Source organism: Rissa tridactyla, chromosome 4 (genome assembly GCF_028500815.1).
Source record: "Rissa tridactyla isolate bRisTri1 chromosome 4, bRisTri1.patW.cur.20221130, whole genome shotgun sequence".
NCBI classification, from domain to species: Eukaryota; Metazoa; Chordata; class Aves; order Charadriiformes; family Laridae; genus Rissa; species Rissa tridactyla.
This window is the reverse complement of record NC_071469.1, coordinates 5,558,793-5,583,054: the sequence shown is the minus strand read 5'-3', so window position 1 is coordinate 5,583,054 and position 24,262 is coordinate 5,558,793. Positions and strand designations below refer to the sequence as shown.

General features: G+C 40.5%; 1 protein-coding gene across 3 annotated transcripts in view; it reads right to left on the bottom strand.

Moving 5' to 3' along the window:
- The window catches only part of NELL1 (neural EGFL like 1), a 292,766-nt gene that overhangs the window by 135,998 nt on the left and 132,506 nt on the right, over positions 1-24,262 (bottom strand). For 2 of the 3 annotated variants that reach the window (XM_054200528.1, XM_054200530.1), the window contains exon 13: positions 14,348-14,473. The exons of the other annotated variant lie outside the window; for it this stretch is intronic. In XM_054200528.1, the coding sequence (XP_054056503.1) occupies positions 14,348-14,473 (126 nt within the window). The remainder of the gene's footprint in view (positions 1-14,347; positions 14,474-24,262) is intronic. 3 annotated transcript variants of the gene reach the window in all.

Below are 24,262 nucleotides of genomic sequence, written 5' to 3'. Positions count from 1 at the left end.
CCCAGCTGTTTACAGAGTTAATGCCCTCAATCACTTCCTAAACTTGCTTAATTCCTATTCCCACGTAGCACATCGAAAAGAGAGACAGGAAGGTTCATCAAAACCTATATAGCACAGAGTCCTCCCAGAGATTTGCTGACAACCCACTACCCACATTAACGTTCTCAAAGGGAAGGAACTTACAGTTTTGCAGCAGATGCCTAATACTTTTGCAGGCTGAGATCCAGCCTGACAAGCTTGACTGTTGACTGGAAAGCCAACGCCTCCCTGCAGTAACATCCAGTAGGAACCAGCAGCTCAGTACCTTGCAAAATCTTTCCAATAACTTGCGTAGTTCTTAAGTCTTATCCTGACTTTCTCTAAGGCACATTTACATGTTGCATTTATTTGTTTAGTATACGCATCGTGAACTGGTAAGAGTTGCACCATGCTAATAAAACAGGAGTAACAGCTTTTCATTCTGGTAGTGAAATGTATAACTGTATAACTGGGACAGCACAGGATTCAAAATTGATCTGCTAATGTCCTTCAAGAGCTGTCTCAATGTACTCGTATACCAAGCACAATAAGCACTTAACCTTAATGTAGCATTAGTTTCTAGTTCTCTGTATTTTGCTAATCTGTTTTAAACTCAGCATTTCAAGTTACCCATGTTAAGAACACTGAGCTTTCCACTGGAACAGAAACTTCTACTATAAAGGCAGTTACCCCATTGAAATAACGTACGAAAACCATCTTTACAGACTTCAGAAAAATATACCAGGTAAGGGCTTCATATTTCATACGCAGCCTGAATTCATATTGTCAGTGAATTAATTAGCCTCTTTTCTGCAGCGCAAAACCAAAATCCACATAGGGTAATAACTGCTCTTGGTCCCCGATCCAATTTATGGATCCTGACAGGCAGTCTAATGGCACAGATGATTTTTAATAAATCAACAATCTCAGAGCAACAAATCAAAAGCAACAGCACCTAAAAAGACTTCAAAATCCCGTTTGACAGTAGACCTAAATAAGCATGTATAGTTTGATTTCTACCACTATGATCCCAGCCTCTGCATTTTGAGGATCTGTAGGTAACCTCACTTTTAGCAGCCTCAGTGTTGATTGTTACCTGACTATTTCGCTTTTTATATGAAGTCATGGGCAAAGAAAAAAAATAAATAAATCTATTCCCTCCCTGCTAATTTTCACAACTGAGTTTGTTCCAAGTCAAAAATACTTATATGACTATTTATTGATAAAATATATGCAAAAGGCTGCATCCTTGAAAAAGAGGCCTGAATATATTACTTATGAGAGTATGAAAGGGCTGTTAAATTCTCCAAGCTCATTACAGCTTTTTGTTTCCAAAGTTCCTTTAAAAAAAAAAGTTACATTTCAAATTCCATTAATGCCTTGGATTAAGTCTTTCCAGCTGACTTTTTATATAACTTCTTCAGTTTCTGTGCAATAAAGAAGTCTCTTGCTGTCTTTACAAGTGTCATCAATAATGTTCAGCTGTGGATACTCAATCACTCAAAACTGGTCATAAGTTTTAGCAATCCAGATGGAACAAGGCTGCTCTGTTGCCCTTAAAAACAGTCCTTTCTGTTTCGTCTGGAAGCATCAACCACAAAAGACAGCATGTGCGTTTATACATTTCACTCTGCCTCGTGCCCTAAGCAAATAATTCTGTAAGATCTGCCATTTCTGTTGCTGTCACACATTTCACATCAGCTAGGAATTTTATTTAAGGATTTTTTTTCCCTTAATTTTCATCCGTAACTTCTTTAGTTTAATAATCCCAGTCAGTGGTCCAATTCTAACAGCAGCAACAAGAAAAAATGCAAAGGAACCTTCATCCTCAGATGCCATTTACATCTTACTTGAACTTGCAACAGTTACAGACCCCAGATCTGGGCAGAGAAGAGTCATTTGGACAGTGGATTTTGTATCTTCGCTGAGGAGTAGAGCTACTTGCTGCATTAGGTCACAGAAAGCCTGCAAGAGGTTTCCATTGCGCTACTGTGGATATGCAAGCTCTCTTTCCCAAAGGTGAGGGGGCACTGACGATGCACTGAGGGCAAGGAGTGAAGGGACAGACCTACATAGAATAGAAGGATGTACAACAAGCAAGATTAACTGAAGTCTACTTTCTTGCTTTTCCCCATTCTGTTATGAAGTGCATCCAGACACTGCAAAGCCAGGCAAGATAACTATTTACCTCTTCTATTCATAAATCACTTACAATTGATGATTTTGCATAATGCATCATTGGGTTTTTGAGACCTTTAAAAGCATGTAAAGAGTGAATTAAAAGGACAGAGCATTTATTTAAATTTGTCCTGAGCAGATACTACTAGCACATGCAAAAGAAACAATAACATTTTATGTTGTGGTAGAATGCGACTACATTTGGAATGTCTTTGCTTTATTGCAAAGCCACATTTACAGCCCAAATGAAATACAGGACGCGGTTCGGAATTGGATAGATACCAAGGAATCTATCTGAAAGCAAAGGCTCCAAAGATCAGAGGGCTCCCTTTGCCCCTTTGTGGGCTGCATGTCTGCCTAAACATACACGTTCTTAACTTACTGTTTGCAGAAGAATTTGCTATGTCAGATATTCCACAGAATGCCACTTTCAACATTTGTGCTATTTCTAAAGCAAAAAACCAACAACAAACAAGCAAGCCAAAAACTAGCATAAAGTACAAATGTTGGGAGACAGTTCGGCATTATGAAAGCTCACATACATTAAATTCTGTGAAATAGAATCCTCCATTATGAGCAGCACAAAGCAGACTAAGTCAAACCCCTAGGATCCTGAAAACATGGAACATTTTCTTCACCATAAATAAATAGGAAAAAAATATTTTACCCTTCCAGGTCATTAAGCTGTCTCTCCATGGCCATCCTTGTCCTTTGCTTGGCAGCCCTGTGGTCTGGCCCTTTCTGCTCTCATCTGTCATAACAGGAAAGCCTTCCCCCAAACACCTGATTATCTCAGTCTAGCAGCATCAACTGTATTTTCTAAAAATTAACTTTAGTTGTAAACTCGGAAAAGAAACAACAAAAAATCTAAGCGCATAAAAATGGCAGCAGACTATCCTAATGGGAGCACGATTAGCAAGACTGGGTCATTCATTTGCCAAGCTCTGTCCCACTTCTCCGACAATAAGAGTTATTTCCGGGAGAGTCAGAAAAATCCCCAGTTTGAGCAATTATTACATGCAATCATGTAACTAAATTAGGAAGTTTCATACTAGGAGGCAAAAAGCCTACAGGAGAAAGCATGAAAATATTAACTACAAAGTGATAGATCAAAGCAACCCTCTTTTTCCCCCTCCCTGCACCCAAAGGCTGTATTTCTTAAGGACCGAGCAAGTCTGCTTGCCAGTGGCAGTTCCTCTATACCCTTTAAAATTATTTCACAAACATTTCAGAAAGGTAACACTACCCGATTTGTGCTTATTCACTGAAGTTTACAAATCCAGGAATAAATTTAGGACAACTAGGTTATCAGACATATTAGCATTCACCTGAAAATATTATCCGTACTATATCTTCATATTCTTGTTCTCAGACAGAACATAAAGGTCCTCCAAAACCAGAATGAGACCATCCAAACAGAGAAGCCACATTGCACGCCTTCAGAGCAGTAGAAACTCTGCCCCAGCCCTCACCCCCAGCACACACATTTCTGCTGAAAAAGGCATTTTTTTAAGTTATCCCGGAAGCTGCAGAACCAGCAAAGTAAGAGTTGGCCAACCTACAACGCATGTCTAAACACGGCTTACACAAAACCTCAGCCACTTCAAACAAATAACAGATGCCCATCATTGAACCAGGGTCCTAAGGTCTTTTCAGTATCTACGATTGCTCGGAAGGTGATTCTTTGATCACTTGTATACAGTAATTGATACTCAAGAATCAATAGTTGTTAATAAAATATTAGCTTTCTCCCAATCAATATGCGCACATCTATGAAATATTCAGCACGGGTATAAAAATGAGATCACAGCAAAGTAAAAAATATTAATATATTATTTCCTTGTGTATTAAATACATCTTTAGATTAAAGAAGGAAAAAACCAAGACCTTCAAAAGCCTCTGTCATACATATTTCTCACGGCCAGAAAAGCCCATCAGACATAAGCACCATGAACTTTATGGAAAATTTTCTGTTGAGCTTAACAAGCTTTATATAATTCCTTTGTTTCAGAAATAAAGACCTTACTCTAGAAACCTTAAATCCAAGCAGCAAATACAAAGATAAACAGCAGAGAAGCAAAGCGCTGCACATTTCACAGATATGCCAGCTGTTCTTTGGCAGACGAGTCTCATCTGCCATGACACACTGCCTTTCAGGAGGAAACCCAAGTCACACACTTGTCAAATCCAAGTTAATATGCTGCAAGTTCCTGGCCTTTATAGAGGCCCAGCGATTGCAGCCCTGATCATTTCCACCAGCCCTTAAATCGAAGTGGTAGGAATTTGGCACTCCCACATTCCAATGTGAATGGGCTCCTCTTCCTCCGGATGGGTTTTCTTTAGAAGAAAAGCATACGTACGTGCCATACACTGTACAGATTTTGGTCAAACCAGACTCCAGATACTACATGCTGCAATATGTACACAGGCATATTGGAGGAGCATTTGAGCCATCTTTCCTAATATTTTCCAAGAGTAATGTGCTCATTATTACTGAAAGCAGACAAGCCATAACCCCTTCGAGCTATTTGGCTATTAGTCATCCATCTGACATTTCTTCTTTGTCTAGCTGAACAATGTGTTTGGACAGAAAGAGAGGGTATAGCAGGGCAAATAGAGAATTCCTATCCAGCGTGGTCAGCTTGTGCCTGACTAACCAGCCTTTGGCAGCAGTCCATAACACAACCCAGGACTCTGACAATCAATATGGGAGAGGTTTAGGCCACATCTGTCTGTCTGACTTGCCGACCCCCCACGGCACACTGAGCCTCTTATCTGGGACCATTCTTTAGAGCATCTTCCTTGACACACAACAATCTTGCAGCTCAGCCATAAAAATATTTCTGTGAGACACCAGAAGTTTGGGGGCACAGGCCCGGAATTCTCTGAAGGGAAAACAGGAAGGTACGGAGAAAGACCCTTAGAATATTTTTGTACTGTTCAGCCGTAAACCTAAAAATAGGCTTTTAGGTTACAGATGGAAAGAATAAAGCATTTTCATGAAAAAGAGATCTTAAATATCTAAAAGGACTGCAAATAGAAAGGTCAAAGCATTCTCTGTGTTCACTGAGAATGACAAGAGGTGACAGGCTTAAATTTTGGCAAGGGTGATTTAAGGTAGACATTAAGCAAACCTTTCTAAACAGCGGAGTAAGTATCGCTGGGGGTTGGGGAGTGTGGGGGGGGGAAAGAACACGACAAAAGGGGGATTAAGTTTTTTGAGGTTTTTTTAAGAACAGATAGGACAAAGGATGTTTCAGGGTCCATGGATCCTGCCTGCCTTCAGGACTGGTGACCCAGACGCCCTTCTCTGTGATTCAGTTACTTCCATGATTTAGTAGGAGAGTTCAATTCTGCGTCTGAAGAACAAAGAGTTTGTTACAAATGGTTTCTAGAAACAGAGTAGAGCATGGGGCAAGTTGTTTGCTTGTATAGACAAAGAAGGTGACAAACCCTCGCTGTTAGAGCTCTAAAAAAATCAGAACTTGATTGAGTAAACTCTTTCCCAAAAGCAAGTTACACTCCTGAAGGCATTAACGCTGTGGAAGCAGATGACTAAAACATGAGAGCTTTTTGCTTCCAGCCACTGACATTGATCCTGCAGCTGCTGCATGGTTTCAAGAAAGCATATTCCCCCTAAGAAATTAGCGTGGTGGCTCTCATTCCATCTCTCAACCCCACGGACTGCTTGTAATAATTACTAGACTCAGGAACAAAGAAATTTTTGGGCCATAGAAAGGGATTTAGTCCTATTGCAGCAAGGAGAAATGCTGCCAGAAGAGAGCTCAGGACAAATGCTGACCAAGTGACATGGAAAGGCTTGCCCTTGCTTGTTCTGCAGGCAGACAGCTTCATTCATGGGTCTCAAATGAGTAATAAATAAATAAATATTCTATGATTATTATTTTTAAGCATGATCTTAATGCTTAAGTTTATGCATAAGCATGAATATGCATATGCAAAACAATTTGAAATACTAAATTTTTGTGATAGCACGTATACCAGCACAAAAGGCTGCAGCTAAGAAATCATGTAAAAATGCTAATTATGCCTAAGTCAAGAAATACAACTATCCGCATGATTTGCGGTCAGCTGCTTAATGAATTTTAGTATTAATAAAGTTACAGAAAATCAATGTGTCAAAAGGGCTTGAAAGGATTACCAACTACTCTGGACAAATTAGCAATACTTCCATGCCTAGAGCACAGGAAAGTACAAAGATGTTTAATTAAACTATTTACCAGTGAGGAATTTAAATCACTATAAATATTACATTTTTAGTACATTTTTTCCTCAGATTGAAAGCACTTAGGAACAAATAATACACAGTTTCCCAAAAGCTGCTTTTTTTTTTTTTTAAAGGAAGGAATTAAAAAATGTTGCAGTTAAACCCAGTAAATGAAGGTGAAGTCAGGAACAAAAGAATGTAACATGGCATTTAAAATTAGAAGACTGGGAAATAATTCAACTCCAAAGTAACAAAAGATGTTACAAAACTGCATGGAAAGAGGAAGGAGAAGATTTAAAATGTGAAGGTCATGTGGCTATTCAGGGCCCATGCACACTGTGCTTCAATGAACTGCTACTGTTTCTTGTGAAAATATCAATACCTATGAAAATAAACCTCACTGTTCGCTGAATTCTTGTTGGTATAAGTCTGTGTTTTTCCCACGTCTAATTTTTCTGACTCTGTTTACTGGATACTCCAATGCTGCCACAGCCTCAGCATGAATTTGGGCAAGATGCTCCACTTCTCAGTGCCTCAGCTTCCTCTTCTCCAAAACAGCAATTAAATACTTAGCAGCCTCGTAGGGATGCATTGAGAAGCTGCCTTATCCATGGTAGTACAGCATTCTCTGACGATACAAAAGAATCATCCTTTTTAGTATTATTATAAAGAGCTTCCCTATGCCAAGAGTGCACGAGTTATCTCTCTATGGGACTTATCTAAAGCCAAAATGAATGGATTGAAAGCTTTCTATTGAGTTAATGGGTTCTGAGTCAAGACCTGCGTATCAGTCATCTGATGTGGAATCACTCCGTTTTTGTTTTGCTGGACTGACTTCTAGTTTTCTGTTGACTTGTCCCGCAGAGCAAAGAAATGCTCTCTGATGCAGGCAATATCCACTGCTGCATAGATTACCTGCTGCTGAACTTGGCCAACAGCCCACTGAGGGACTCGAAACAAATGTTTCTGCATTTCAAGGCACCTGGAACTAAACATTTCCCTTCACTGTTCTGGGAACAGAGATGCTCTTGACTGCCGTTCAAACAAAAGACTATGGCCTAACACTAGGAGCTAAGGAGCTAAGTCCTGGCCTGCCTTTTAGCACTTTAACACATAAGGATCTCAGGAAAGGAAAGACCAGCATAAGAGTATTTTGTGCCTGCTGAGTTAATATAATCACAGTGTCATCCATTCAGGTTGGCTTAAGACCAATTTCCAAATGTATTTGGAAATGCCCGACTGTTGCCCTGAAGATACAGTGCAGTGAGAAGACAAGCACACAAATCAAGATGCAGCTCGTAGAAGGACCATGGGCTGTCCTCAGCATGTAGAGGACAGAGCGGACTCCAAAGCAGGGAATGCTTCAGAGCAGCGTATATCAACGTATTAGAGCCAAGTAAAATCAGGAGGGTCCTCATCCCCAGTCATAGCCATTGTGCTGAACATCTGCTACGTAACCTATAAATGGTGACACATAACTATGACCCCAACCCAATTAATATTTTCATAATGTTTCCTTAAAAATTACATATTGCTAGGCAAGATACTCCCTAATGATATCCTTTAGAACAGCAAGATCTAAAGGGGGCTCTTCCCCAAAACATACCTGACAATTACTCCACCACAGACCTACCTTCACTGCCTACTGACCCAGACTTGGGTTTTCAGCAAGCAGATACGTCTATCAATTCACCAGCTCTGGGCCATTCATGTGAACAGAGCTAACATTTGTTTACTGACCTCTGTGAACATCCAAGACCCTGCACAGTACTTCAAAAGTTCAAGTGCCACACCAAAATTATTAATGTTTCTCAAATGCAAATTTAGTTCACCAAAAAGGAAAAGGGGGAAAAGAGAGTCAGTAGATTAGATTGCAGATAAACCACTGTCTTTCAAAAAGTGACTGTATTACCAATTGGCTGCCTAAAAGCTTCTATTCAGGTCTTTTCCAAACACATACAGTGGTTCTGGATAAGAGGCCAGTAACCTGCCCTTTGAGATTGCCACTTCCCCATTGTGAAACTTGCTGCATTATTAGTAGTATTACAGGGTCAACTACACCACCTTGAACCTGACAGGTAAACTCCAGCAACAAAAATCTAAAGGCATCAATTTTAGTGACAGCAAACAATTTGAACAACATTTGTTCTCACCGAAGCAGGAAATTTCTGCAGTTGACTTGCCTTTCACAAATAGGGGAGAGGAAGAAGGGAAGACCTGGAGAAGGGGGCTGCTGTTTTTTTCCCTTGAAATTGAGGTTTCTCAGAACTTTACATTTTTCTATGCTTTAGGCACAACTTTTCCAATAACACGCTGCAGAAGAGCTTGTTCTGAAACGTGTGTTAGATTCAAAACTGAATGCTACTCCAGAAGCCACATAGGACAGAAGTGAAGGGACTTATGGGATATCCCATCAAAATCATTAGGTTTTCTTACTTCCTCTTCTCTACCCATATTGTACTTCAAATTAGCATATAAACTACAGACTAACATTTAAATTCTAAGACTTCTTCTAAACAATATATCTCTATAGAACTTCAATTTTGCCACAAAATTAAAATACTGAATGATGTATTTTGCAAATATTTCCTCTGTGGCAGATAAAGGCTTGCTTTTTGCAAGTAACATATAATTATTTTAGTGACTCATTACTGAGAGAAGCCAAAGGTGAAACAAGCTCTGTGAACATTATCACACAAAACGAGGACTGAAAAAGGGTTAAAAGCACAGACATCACGCAGAACTACACGATTCCACAGTAAAATCTGGAGGTGGATTCCTTTCACAGAGGAAAAACATCTGACAGCATAGCTTGGGGCATAAAGAGAAGGATGTTCGCATATAGGTCGCACCACGTTTTGGCAGAACGTGCTGCTGACATATGTTGGGTGGCCAGATAACTTTCCATGCTATTTCTTGAAAAGAAGCCCCTGGGGCAAAACGGGCCAAGTCATTCTCAAGTTCAGAGGAAGTTTCTTCATTTTGTAGAAGGGCCATGAGTAATACATGCAAATAGAGGAATAAAAATCTCTTGGCACTCTCATTTGTAAAGGTTTTTTTAAGCTTTAGTACATAATTAGAGAATATTTGTAGGATATTAAAAAAAAAAAATTAAAACCCCAAAATAGACCATTGAAGCCCAGGAGTGACTACACAAAATGACATAACTTACTCTTTGAATAGCTGCAGGATTTTAGGAAGTTTTCAGTCTCCTATGCAGCCCCAAGGAAAATACCGCAAAATGAGGGATATTTTTTAAAATGTTTATCATAGATATTAAAGACCAGGAATCTTCATCATGATTGTCTTCATAGCAAATGCCAGTACTATGCAAAAAGAGATGAGACCCACCTACGCTCTTTCCTCTTCATATCAGCATAATATACCTGGTTATTACAGATAACTTATAGCCTATTAAGATGAAACAGCATTTGTTTACCTGATTGAATGGCAGTGGGACATAGAAACTATGTATTATAGTTTCAAACTACAGAAAATCATATACATGCATTTTCAAAATCACACCAGAGAACAGATGCAGCCCATCAAAACTAAAATTACGATATTTTTATCATGTAATTTATAATGCTTCGAAAAGCGTTAACTTGAATAAAGCACTTCTGAAGCAAACTCCCAAACTGGTACGTTAGAAGAAAGCAACCCAGGAGAACTTATTTTCAACATGAAAGCAGAGTGAAAACCTGTGGAAGTCAATAAAATACTTTAAATCAGTAGATTCCAGTAAATAAGAGCATCTGGAGCAGCAAATTTCGCTGCCATTTTCAGAATGGGCAAGACTGATTTACCTGAGAACAGATAAACAACCTGTCAGTGTCCCAGGAAGAGAGTGAAAGAAGCTTCCTATTCAAGGGTAACTTCTCTTAATAAAACTGTCTTTCACTCAACAACTTAATTCAGAGCTCAGAGCTCTAGGAATAGGTGAGCTGAGAAACACCAATGTACTCTTCTTGGTGAACGTAGGTTAAAGTTATTGCTAGGCTGAATATTGATATTAAAATAGCTACCTCCTAACTTGAAATCATAGTACAGAATTTAATATAACTGTTGACTTCATCCAGAATATTACTTTAGTCACTCTGTCTCTGTGGCTGCGTTTTCTGTGCAATCAGCGCAGCTTCTTACTGATAACCACAGGAAGTTCCTACTGCACAGTTCTCATGATCAGAAATGGTAAAAATTTTTCAAAAATTGTTTCGGGGGAAAAAAAGGTTCACCAACACCAAAGCAGTACAAATTAGTTTAATTTGAGAAAGATACAGGGTTATAAGAAAACACACTGGAAGCTGCGTATTTAAAATTCAGCAATACCCCAATGAATTTAATTTTGTTCACTTCAAGTCAGCCTCGCATTTCAATATTCACTTCATTTCTTATTATAAAGATAATCCCCTCAATATCAAATTGAAATATTCCATTCAGCTTAAAAATTGTTTCTGACTTACAGCTTCCACATATCACTGCTTTCCACCTTTTGAAAGCCACTGGAGCACAGGGGCCAGCCCCCAGGGCCACCAGGCACAGACCTGCCAAGCCACACACAGAAACTGCGCAAGTGCAGATGATGACTTTGTGTGTCAATGAATTAGACTCAGACTTCCCAAAATATGATACCTCCTGCTCTGTGGAACAACTCTCCTTCTAGGTCAACAGTGTACAAAATACATGCAATGCTGTGCACACGCCTTAAGTGCTTACATTTGCAACTTGTTAACTTGTTCAAGATAACTTGAACCCATTAGAGCCTGACCCCATGTATACACAACTCAGTTGTAACCAGAACACCAACTCATCTCAGGCTTTCAGATTTGTCCCCAAATGCATCGTTCGATAACAAGACAGTTTCTCACTTATTTTGTTTGAATAAAGAGAAATAAATTTTAAGAACTTAGTAATACCGACAATTTATTTCACTTGTGCCTGCTATACATTGGTGCCAGCATGATGGGGAACTAGTTAAGTATTTGTTGCCTGATTTTTTTTGTTATTGTTAAAGACAAATTTGGTGGGCTTCTACAATGGCAGAAGCGCAACTGACATCAACTACAGGGACTTGAGCAAAGTGTTTGACACTGTTCACACATCCTTGTCTCTAAATTGGAGAGACATGGGTTTGGTCCACTTGGTGGACAAGAAATTGGGTGGATGGTTGCACTCAAAGTGTTGCGGTCAACGGCTCAATATCCATCTGGAGACCAGAGACAACTGGTATTCCTCAGAGGTCAGTATTGGGACCAGTGCTGTTTAACATCTTTGTTGGCAACATGGACAGTGGGATTGAGTGCACCCTCAGCAAGTTTGCTGATAACACCAAGCTGTGTGGAGCAGTCAACACACTGGAGGGAAGGGATGCCATCCAGAGGGACCTGGACAGGCTTGAGGGGTTCAAACCTTATGAAGTTCAACAAGGACAAATGCAAGGTCCTGCACATGGCTCGGGGAAATCCCATGCACAAATATAGGCTGGGTGAAGAATGGATTGAGAGCAGCTCTGAGGAGAAGGACCTGGAGGTGTTGGTTGATGAGAAGCTCAACATGAGCCAACTGCATCCTGGGCTGAATTAAAAGAAGCGTGGCCAGCAGGTCAAGGGAGGTGATTCTGCCCCTCTACTCTGCTCTAGTGAGACCCCACCTGGAGTACTGCATCCAGCTCCGGGGTCCCCAACATAAGAAGGACATGCACCTGTTGGAACGAGTCCAGAGGAGGCCAAAAAGATGAACAGAGGGCTGAAGCACCTCTCCTGTGAGGACAGGCTGAGAGAGTTGGTGTTTTTCAGCCTGGAGGAGAGAAGGCTCCAGGGAGACCTTGGAGCCCCTTCCAGTACTTAAAGGGGGCCCTACAGGAAAGATGACTCTTTATCAGGAAGTGTAGCAATAGAACAAGGGGTAATGGTTTGAAACTGAAAGGGGGGAAATTTAAATTAGAAATTAGGAAGAAATTCTTTACTGTGGGGGTGGTGAGACACTGGAACTGGTTGTGGCTGCCCCATCCCTGGAGGTGTCCAAGGCCAGGCTGGATGGGGCTTTGAGCAACCTGGTCTAGTGGGAGGCGTCCCTGCCCAGGGCAGGGGGATTGGAACTAGATGATCTTTAAGGTACCTTCCAACCCAAACCAGTCTGTGATTCTATCATAATGCAAGATTAAAAAACAGGACTAGTGCTTCTATTGCACAATACTTACTTTAAATACATTTATTATTATAACATACAATTATTTCTAGATACAACAGGCAATGAAACAAGTTTCTCCTCATCTGTGTTACATACTTGTTGTGCTTTTTAATGGTGATGTCAAAAAAGAAGTCATTTTAGCAAGATAATAAACCTGCAAGAAACAGTTATCTCACTCATTCTATTATTTTGTTCTTATACCTGTTGTAGATTTTTTTTGTGTGTATGCACTTTAAATGAATATTCACCCATTACTGTCAAGCAACTTGTCTTTGTATTTCACACTTTTGCTGTAAATCGCAAAAACCCTGCTTTCTAAACTATTTGCATTCCTAATAATAGCGACTTGCTGGAAGGAAAGGAACATTAGGAAATCAGTACTGCATATATGGAAAGCAAGTGTCAGATTACCAATTACCCTTTCCCCATCACTGAAGGCCGCTACCTCACACAGCACACAAATTTAGAACCAAATTTAAAGTCTGAAACTTTTCTGACATGGCAGATTGTAAAAAATCAAGAAAACTCAAAAGTTTACTCAAAAGACAGAGATTATATAGAAACAATGACTCCCTGGGCAAAATAAAAATCCGTTTCCTGATCGCTATTTAGTATCATCCTCTCTCAAGAGGTGGGCAGGACTTTCCTACAGTTTTTATAAACTGCATAATCTTAGCTACAAGACATGCTGTCACCATGAAAGTCAGCATTTCCTATGACCTTCCCTAAGGATAATATACATTACAATGTAATTATTCCGGGCTGGAAATCATTCTTATATTGAATACTCCTGTGCCATCTTTCCACTTGAGAAAATAGCTCACCCAACACAATTCTAAACATGGTATATTGTGTCAATCTGACTTATTTTCAGTTCAATAAATCTGCCCGATATTTTCCTCCTTTGCCAGACAGGTGCACCATCAAAATAATCCTGAGATCAGCCTTTCTGGAGCATTGTGATTGAAAGATGTTATCCAGTCAGGTATAGCTGGGCTGAGCATTTCAGCAGCTGCTCACGTTTTTCACAGAGATTGCCAGAGAAGGTCCCTTAAAAACCTCTAGATGGAAATGAGACCTACCTACTTTCCAGTAAGAATTTTTAGACCTCATTTTGCTGACAGGTATTAAAAAAGAATCATGAGATTTACTGTCTAATGCTATCACACTTGTTCTCTTTTCTAGATAACATGTGTCATAGTTCTGGAGACGCTAATTCTCAGCATTAATAACAACAATTTCCATACCACCTAATAACAATAACTGGGTTTGAGGACTTTACATGTTTTCAGTTTTCCTTTTACGTATTTGTTTTAGCTCTGTCCAGCAAACTTCTCCTCCTGGAAAACTTCTCATATTTCAATCCAGTGACCAGTTTCAAACCACAGGTATAAAATGTTACTTCTTCTCACTGCGCTACAGCCTTTGCACCTTACACACACGCCAGCTGTGGGACATGAAGGGACCACGTCCTGGTTGACAACAGCACTCAGTGCATGCACCACAGGGCTTCTTGAGCCACCTTCCCAACTAATCCCAAAGGGCCCATACATAGGAGAGGTACCTCATAGCACATTTACCTATAGAATCCTATCTCACTTGTGCCTAAATTTTATGCCAGCAGAGGGCCAGCTAGTATGTGGGATTTGGTATGGCACAGGGACTAGTTAGAAGCTAAGTAATACACACAACACACAGTATAATACCATTATTGCTGTATACCTGAGAGCTCACCTGTACAGGAGAAATCATCCACACGGACATATCCCATGACACAGTCACAACGATAGGATCCAGGCAAGTTAACGCACACAGTATTGGCATGACAATAATGCATCTTGGCAGCGCACTCATCAATATCTGCAGGGAAGAACCACCAAGGAAAGTTACAGTCAGGCTTAGTAAATTAATAACATGATACAATATTAGAAAATAAGAGAAAATAAATTCCATTTACAACTCCAAAGGCAATCTGGTTTAACTTTAGTGTTAAAGAACAAGGTAAATTTAGTAGAATTTAGGGGTTTTTTTCTACAACAATGTTAAAAAATATAAACTGACGCAGAGTCTTCAAACATAAAATAGTGTCAGAAGCATGCAACACTGAAAATCCTAACTCCGTCTCACTGCTAAACTAAAGCACAAAGGCACAGTAACTCTACAGCATGGTATCAGATGCAGTGCTTTGACAGATATGACATGGCAACGTTTGTCAGGCCAATGTAGCAGATTTAACCGCTGAGTTGATCAGGGAGTATTCCAGCCCTCCAGATTCATCCAAGTGCTGTGACAATGCCCTGTCCTTGAAAACCACTTCTGCCACAGGAGTTACTGAACAGCGCTCTGCGCCACTTCCGCATCCCACACAAGCAGATGATTGAGCCAGTCATACAAGCCTGTTTTAAGCCTGTTTTACATCATGCCAATTGAAAAAAAAAAAAAAAGATTGCTAAGGAGCGAGTGGAAACTTGATCCCATATCTCTGTTTGCTTGAGCAATCTCTACTGCTGCTTCAAATCCAAAATTCAAAACTGTTTTCACAACAGTGAATCAAACCTATCATTTCCTTGCCTGTTTAAATATCCCAAGGCTCTGTGATATTGTAAACTGTAAAATCTTCCTCCTTCCTTCCCCACAAAACCAGATATTATACTGAAGAATTCTCTTGATTTTTTTTCTCAGTAGGATAGATTTTCCGCTAAGTAGCGCAGATTTTACATAAAGTAATTCATGGTTTTCAAAAGATTAATTCTAGTGTTACATACGTCCACACAAAGAAAGATGAATCAGATTCATTTTTTCCCCTCTATTACTTTCTCCTTGTTATTGATTGCTCACACTGAAGAATAAGTATTAATTGACAACCCAGCTGAAGAAATCGCTCAGCCCGTGGGGTACAGATGGGTTGGTCACCCCACAGTGTGGCCTCCTACCACACCCCTCTGCGCAGCCACCTACAGGGACCAAGCTACAGTCTCCCTTCTCCCTCACCACACGGTGCTTATGGAGACGCAATGGAAGTGCTACAAGGGGTTAGCACCATAACATCAGGATTTAACCCCAGAAGGTGGGGGGGCGTCTAATTGTGCACGTTCTGAGTTCTTGGTTGCCTAAATTCAGGTATCCTGTTTAACCTTCACAAACCAAAGTAGCTGCGGTTGAGATACAGCCACATTTTCCAGTCTCTGAAAATGAAACACATGCCAGCTATACTCAACACGTTCTATACTACAGACATCTGTCCAGTAGGAGCTACTAGCTAAATCACTTCGTGTTGGCCACCAAACAGCTGTCATTTGGCAGTGATTTCTGACTGCTGCCAACTTGTGCGGAATTAGAAATGATGGCCTGGAGGCAAAAGACTTCGTATACCACTGCAAACACCTTGAACTATCTCATTCTTGCATTTCCGTTGTTTCTCTTGCAGCAACACTTTATGAAATGAATTTTAAAAAGTCGGGAGCATCAATATATGGAAGATAAAAGCCAAGAAAAATCCTCCCACATGTCTCGTTATCACACCACTGAGTGCTAGAGCCACTTGGGAAACACTCAGGTGTTGACGTGCGTTCACACTGTTCTGCTTGCAGCCTCTTTTTAATAGGCTTTTGGAGCATTGCTTTGAGGAGTTTTGTTCTTGCATATCTAATAATTTTCTAGCATAAAAAAGAAAGGAACGAAAAGATGTCTGAAAAGAAAGCAAGAATGTCAAAACAGCAACCAATTCACCTGAAAATTAACCTTATGAAAATATCACCGTGGGAGAATTTCTCAAAAGGAGACTAAGGACTTCAAGTGATGCCTTGACTATGAATAGAGGATTTGAGAACAACTGACACCAGGTTGCTGCAGAAGTCCTTGAGTCCAGGAAGAAAAAGACTGGGCCTAACAAAGGAAGCAGAAGGAACAAAAGATCTTCAAACTTTGCTCATTTATTTAACTCTCTTCTCAATCTTTCTTGATGCATTTTCCATAAACCCTTTCAGTATTTCCCATTTTCTTTTACCTTTGCAGTATTAGCCTTCTACTAATACAAGCATTTCCTTTACAAAGGATAATATTGAGAGGTCAAAACTGGTCATAGTATTTTCTTATTAAAGCCTGTAGGGCCACACTAAAGCTGTTGTTCTGGACCACAACTCTACAAATCCTTGTAAAAGGTTAGGTATTCATCACAAAGAGGTTTGGGTTTTTACTTAATATTGTTAGGAGTAAAATCCATAAAGCACATAGTGGTATATATCAGCTCAGTTGTAATGGAACTCAAATTGTGATTCATGTGTATAGATTGCTTGTCGCATTTGAAATATTAGAGCTCATCTTCTAGTGGTCTTTTGAGGTGATAAAAATATGTGATTTATGTTTCTCTCTAGACTGGTGAAGTAGTTTGTTTTTCTTTTAAAAAGGTATACTTATGGTCTTTAAAATGAGACTTGACACAGCATAATGATCACTCACATATCACCAGCTTCCATCTACATAAGCTAGCTCTTTGCAACAACAAAGACACTGGGGCTTCAGATTTTCAGTAAGGACCATTATGTTACAGGGTGGGTTGGTTTGATAAGTGAGTGCCATTCTACAGGGTTCTAGTGTTTCCGTAAGTTAGCGAAATAAGGTTCATTGCCCATACAGAGCTCTTTTTACTGCAGTACTCACCTACCCTATAGCTAATCAGTTATCACCATTACTCCTTAGAGTTCTAGACAGTGTTTGTGAACTTGCAAGGAAATATACACAAATTATCTTTTACTATTTGTGCCATGTTGTGAGTACACCGGGACAAAACACAAGAGAAGTATCCCAGTGGAGCTACCTGCTTAGCACCTGACATGCTTTTTGCTGCACAGCAGGAACTCGTCATCTCTTATCAACCAACCAAGCAAAACAAGATGGGATGGAAAGATGATACAAATGGTGTTCAACCTACAGCCAGTGAAAAAGGTCTTCTCATCTGCAAATGTACTTTACAAATCACTAAACTCTTTTCATGCCTGACTTGGAATCCTATTGCTAAATATTGAAAATATTTAAATGCGACAATGAGACACCAAATCACAACTAGAGCATCCTTTTACTGTTTGTGTCCTCCAACAAGTCACATCAAACCAAATTAAACTCCAGTGTAAAGAGGGCACAGTTCCTGTTTATGGCAATGGGAGTTTTGTCCATTCACCCAAAAGGTGAAATGGACCTACTGTTTTTTTAAACTGCTAGTCCTGCAATAATCAGGAGTGAAAAATCTTGAAACAAAGTGCTCTCTGCCTCTGGAACTGCAGAGCACTGTTTGCATGCATTTAATAATAATCCATCTGGACGTTGGCAGTATTATCACCTGTTGTTTGGGGCTTCATAGTTTAACTACTGGAAGACAATAATATTCAAATAAAAACAAAATGAAACAAACTCTGAAGTGTTCCAGAGCACCAACAGATGATGTCACTGGAAATCTGCTAAGTATCAGAATCAGTTCCTCCATTTGCAACTCTCTCCCCATTACTCACTTTCTGGTTGGGGAGAACATTTTCCCAAAGTAAATTCTAATTTTCAAGCACTCTGTAAGGAAGCAAAGACAGAGAAGCAAAGACGGTGGAAAAAAATGGAAGAGTTTTGCAGAAAGCTCTGATCTCTAATTCATAACTCTCAACTAGAAAACATTATTAATGGGGGGGCAAATTCCCCTCCCCTCTTTCAATTGACCTGCTACACCGCTTGGATGCGCACAAGTCTATGGGACCGGATGGGTTACATCCAAGAGTGCTGAAAGAGTTGGCAGACGTGCTCGCCAAGCCACTTTCCATGATCTACCTGAAGTCATGGCTAACTGGGGAGGTCTTAATGGACTGGAGGGTAGCAAATGTAGCGCCCATCTACAAAAAAGGCAGAAAGGAGGATCCGGGAAACTATAGGCCTGTCAGTCTGACCTCGGTAGCAGGGAAGGTCATGGAGCAGATCATCTTGAGTGCCATTACAACTCATATAACAGACAAGCAGGGGATCAGGCCTAGTCAGTGTGGGTTTAGGAAAGGCAGATCCTGCCTGACAAACCTGATTTCCTTCTATGACAAGATGACACGATTATTGGATGAGGGAAAGGCTGTGGACACTGTCTACCTAGACTTTCGAAAAGCATTTGACACTGTCCCCCACAGAATTCTCATGGAAAAACTGGCGGCTCACGGCCTGGATGAGCATACGATCTGCTGGATCAAGCACTGGCTGGCTGGGCGGTCCCAAAGAGTGGTGGTCAATGGAGTTAAATCCAGCTGGCGGCCGGTCACAAGTGGTGTCCCTCAGGGCTCAGTGTTGGGACCATTTCTGTTTAACATCTTTATTGATGACCTTGATAAGGACATACAGTGTATCATCAGCAAGTTTGCAGATGACACGAAGCTAAGCAGGAGTGTTGATCTACATGAGGATAGGGAGGCTCTACAGAGGGACTTGGACAGATTGGACTGATGGGCCAATGCTAACGGTATGAGCTTCAACAAGGCCCAGTGCCAGGTCCTGCACTTGGGCCACAACAACCCCATGCAGCGCTACAGGCTTGGGGCAGTGTGGCTGGAGAGCTGCCTGGCAGAAAAGGACCTGGGGGTTCTAATTGACAAGCGGCTGAACATGAGACAGCAGCGTGCCCAGGTGGCCAAGAGGGCCAATGGCCTCCTGGCTTGTATTAGAAATAGTGTGACCAGCAGAAGGAGGGAGGTGATTGTCCCCCTGTACTCAGCACTGGTGAGGCCACACCTTGAGGATTGTGTCCAGTTCTGGGCACCTCAATACGAGAGAGATATCGAGGTGCTGGAGCGAGTGCAGAGGAGGGCAACGAAGGTGAAGGGCCTGGAGAATAAATCTTATGAGGAGTGATTGAAGGAGCTGGGGCTGTTTAGTTTGAGGAAGAGGAGGCTGAGGGGAGACCTCATTGCTCTCTACAACTACTTGAAAGGACATTGTAGAGAGGTTGGTGCTGGTCTCTTCTCACAGGTAATCAGCGATAGAACAAGAGGGAATGGGTTCAAGCTGCAACAGGGTAGGTTTAGGCTGGACATTAGGAAAGAATTCTTCACAGAAAGAGCGGTCAGATACTGGAATAGGCGGCCCAGGGAGGTGGTGGAGTCACCATCCCTGGAGGTGTTTAAGACTCATTGAGATGTGGTGTTGGGGGATATGGTGTAAGGGAGAACTTTGTAGAGTGGAGTTGATGGTTGGACTTGATGATCCCAAGGGTCTTTTCCAACCTAAATGATTCTGTGATTCTAATTCAAGTTAATAAGTTGGATTTAAGTTAAATAAGCTGGATTTTTAAAAAATGTAAAATCAGCCTGTGTTGTTATTTAAATAATATTAAGTTTTAAAATATGTTCACAAACTGACAGAATCATATAAACAGTTTCCAAACAGTGGAGCATAACAGTGGTGAAGCACAAGAGAGGTCCTAAAATTTCAGTCACCCTATGCTTATGCAAAAATGAATACATGCTGGTTTCACTCCACTGACTTAGCAGCTCCTTGTTCATTACACTCACTTTTTGTTCTCCAGATTCTCCCTGATTCTGTCCTCTCCTGCTCTTATCTCCTTTCCACTGCCAGACTTACTTGACTTCATCTCTCCTTCCCTTTTTTTTCCCCTTCCGCTGCCTGTCTTTTTTCGCATATATCCAACATACCCTGCACCTGGTTTTTACCTCTCACACAGGGTGGATTTCTCAAATGGTGCAATACAACTCTCAGGGGGCCAGAAAGCATTAGACAGCAGCAGTCAGCAGTTCCCTGTGAGCTGGCAACAGCTTAGCCTCCCCTAGTTGCCCAAGTGAGAAAAGACTAATTATTGGCTGCAAATGTTTAGGCTAACCTTAAAAATATTTAGCAACTTGGGCTCCTTGATAGCAATTAATCTCCTCCAAGGCAGGGCAGCAGTGCAAACGTAGGTGACCCACCATTCCTCTGACTTTGAGGGACAGAGCTGCTGCCCAGGCAGAGGGTGGGAAACAACCCAAAACAAAAGCAGGTAAGCCAAAGGAAAGTTTCCCTTTCCATAAGGCTGAGAAACATTACCCTACTGTTGTTAAGTAACTAACTAGCTAAAACTGCCTTCATAAATTAGGGCTGGTGTAGCATCACCTGGGAATCCATAAGCAATAAAATAACTATCAATATAATAACATCAGGAAGTACTATCACTTTGACTTTTAGAGCATCATTAAAATGGTTCAGCCTTTTCCTCCGGGCACAGCGTAGAAGTGCTTTACATTGATATACCTCCGTTATGATCAGGACAAAAGTATCAATATTCCAAATCTGCGTTCTATCAATTTAACTGTCCCTCTAGTGATGACAACTTATAACTATCAGGTTAAACAAACAAACAAAGAAATATTTAAAAGCACACACTCATATGCAAATCAGACTTAACCAGTCATACTCTCCAGTGCAGACCCGCCCTGAACTAATGTAACATTCCTGAGAAGGACAAAAATAAAAATTCAAGTGAAGTTACCTTCCTTCTCTTTATTTCAATACTGTTAGGCTTAAATTCTTTTACCAGTCGTTCTCCATAGAGAAACTGGTCACTCTCAAACAAAGATCACAACATCAGCACCCCTTTGCTACCTGTTTCTCAGCTACATTGGTAAACAGTCCACCCAGCAGCCATACAGGAACGCTATTGTTTCCCAAAACCCTAGGCACAAGATGAGCTCCTCTTCTACATCCTTACAATAATACACAATCATTAGTGTCCTTATGTTACTTTTTTTTTTTCCCCTTAAAAAATTTGAATGAATTTTAAAGAGAGCTTTTCATAACCTTTCCAATAATATGACCAACTTTTTGGAGCCAGGATATTTCAGCTGCAGTCATTTTGCTCATCATTCCTCAAAACATCACAATGCTATCGTGAAAGACAGCACCAGACTTCAAAGCTTGCTGTCCGGACTATCCACCGTCCCTCTAAGTGAGATTTTCCTTTTATTGTTTGACTAAATTCTGCTCCTCTCTAAGAAAAACTAAAAATTTGCAGTTCCACTCTCCCTTGTGCTTTCCATCATTACGCCGGCAATTTACGATGCATTATTAAATGCCTGTGGTTGGTTTGGGGAATGGTCCTCAAGAGCCTTGAGATCTCTGAGGATAAAACCAGTTTATTTAAATTGAACTTTTCATAAAAGATCGTTTAAATCAGAAAGCTGCCACTGACGTGTTAGTATTAGAGAAAACGCAAGTGATGTGGTGGTGTTTATAACAGAGAGGAGCTGTTTTCTTAACCCTAAGTGAGTGACTGCATTCATTTGATAAATACATTAATAGAAAATGTTCACAGACTTATAAATATTACTTTTTTTTAAAATGTTTGCAGCTATAGCTCTTAGGGATTGTTGATAACTTATTCATAAGGTATCTCTGACAGTTGCAAATAAGTTATTTTAAAAAATATGCAGCCAGAATTCACATGTGATAATGCAGCTTAGAGAACATAGATTAAAAATAATCACAAAAAGCAAAATGAAACATTTGGGGGAACAGGTTTTGGCTAACGGCAGCCGCTCAGTCATTTGCTCAAACACGCCAAAGCAACTAGCAAAAACAAGTCAAGATTCTTCTTGTATAATAGCAGCCGCTATGATGTTTAGAACTTAACTGAAATCCAGATTGCTTTATCCGGGATTATTCAAGCCTTTTAATTTTTTCTTTCTAATTATTCTTTGAAAATATGCTGATATTTGTCTTTAGAATGCACGGCAGCAGAACGGGCTACTAAGCTGTGTGCCTGAGTGGGTGTAAAGACTGTTCTTTAAAGATGCTGCTTAATTTGCTCTTCCACTAAATGGCTTATGAGAGCCATGTAACGAGCAAGCTAATTCACTGATTCGGAGTCTGTCTGGCCAGCAGGATCCAGAGCTTTTACCTAAGTCAGTGCCACCGCCTCTGTTCCCCACCTACTCTCTGGCCTCTTGGACTCAATCAAAGCAGATCAATGTCTTTGAGGACACTCTGTTATATAAGGGATTCATGGATTCTGAGGAACATTCATTACGTTGCCTCATGGATATTATGGCAGAGAGGTTCTTCCTCAGCCCCGGATATTTTAACATCCTCAGGAATACCAGCAGCTACTTCAAGCAAGAATTCTGTATTTCAGGGAGATTATCTGGTCTCTATCAGAAAAAAGCAAAGAACGCTTTTATGTCCTCTTGAGCTGTATTAAGCCCTCTGAAGAGTAAAGAGTAAGATGTGACTACTTCTGATTATAATGAGACCACTTCAACTAAAATGGAGTTAATCTCAAATAACCTGGTACTGGCACTACAGGAACTGTTGACTCTCAGAACTTTGCAGGAGCAAGCTTACAACAGGAGAAACTGTCCACTCTTTGGTTCAGAGTACACAGGGCATTTCATGGGTCACAGAACTACCGCCGTATCCCTCGAGAACAAGACTATCTAATGAACCAGCAGGCATCTATGCTATCTCTGTCTGTAGTCAGAGCAATATTCTTGACAATATTGCCAAGGACACTGCAAGAGGTAAGAGTTAAATTCAGAGAAAGATAAAAGATAAACTCAGAAAAAGGATGCAATTCAAATATGACGCATTTTGAAATCTTCTCTTATAAAAATGTGAAATTAGAGATAAGTCCATGAGGCTGTAACTCCCATGATGGCATTAGCTTGTTCTTTCATATTAGTTTTGTATTGAAAACAGCTCAAAAACTGTCTGTTGTTCTTTATTATTATTGTTTTCTTAGAGGTGGTACGTTCAGTAGCTCACACATAAATTCTTTCATCCACCACCCATACTTATTCAAAGTTAGGAAATCATATTTGTACGTGTTACCCTTCTCAGAATAGAAGCGTTCTTGAAGCTTCATTCCAAATGCTAATTCTGGAATAAATAAAAATTCCTACAGATGTGATAAGCAAAACACTGGGGTACACAAGGTTCATCCTTGGAAGTGTAATAAATGCCTGCATGGGTATAGAGACATGTAACTCACTGAAGAAAACACTGCTTAACTTCACTAATCATGTTTGGCAGTTCATCAGAAATGAAACAGTACACAAAACATGAAAAGCCACTGGCTCTTTCCGTCCTGCAGCAGGCAACAGACTGAAAAAACGATGAGGTTCCTCCCTAGGCATCCTATACATCTCTCCCTAAGCAGATGATGTTTTGGGAATCTCCTAGCTGCTGAGGAGAAGATGGTGAAAAAATGAGGTTCATCACAAGGCACATGTGGAACAAATTCTTGCCACCAAAGGTGATTTGGTAAACCAAACCATAAATTCTGAGCTGTACTGTCACAGCACATCTCTGGGCAACTGTGAGCTTTAAAGTTTGGAATCAGCAATTTGACCCTGTTGTCCATTACTCCCTTGCTAAAACCTTGAGTATGACAACAGGAGTCTGATCTCCACCATATTCCTCCATTGAATCCATACAGATCAACAAAAGTGTGAATATCTGTGAAGTCTACTCCCTTACATAAATGGTGCTCATCAGTGCAACACAATTTGCCTATCTGGGACACAGAGGGAGTTAATCGCTTTCCCCTGGCTAGAATCCATGACAGAAACCTCAACAAATTACTACGGGGATGGGAGAAGGAAGAGTTATAGATAGTAAATCTAAGTGGACTACTCTCCCTTAGTA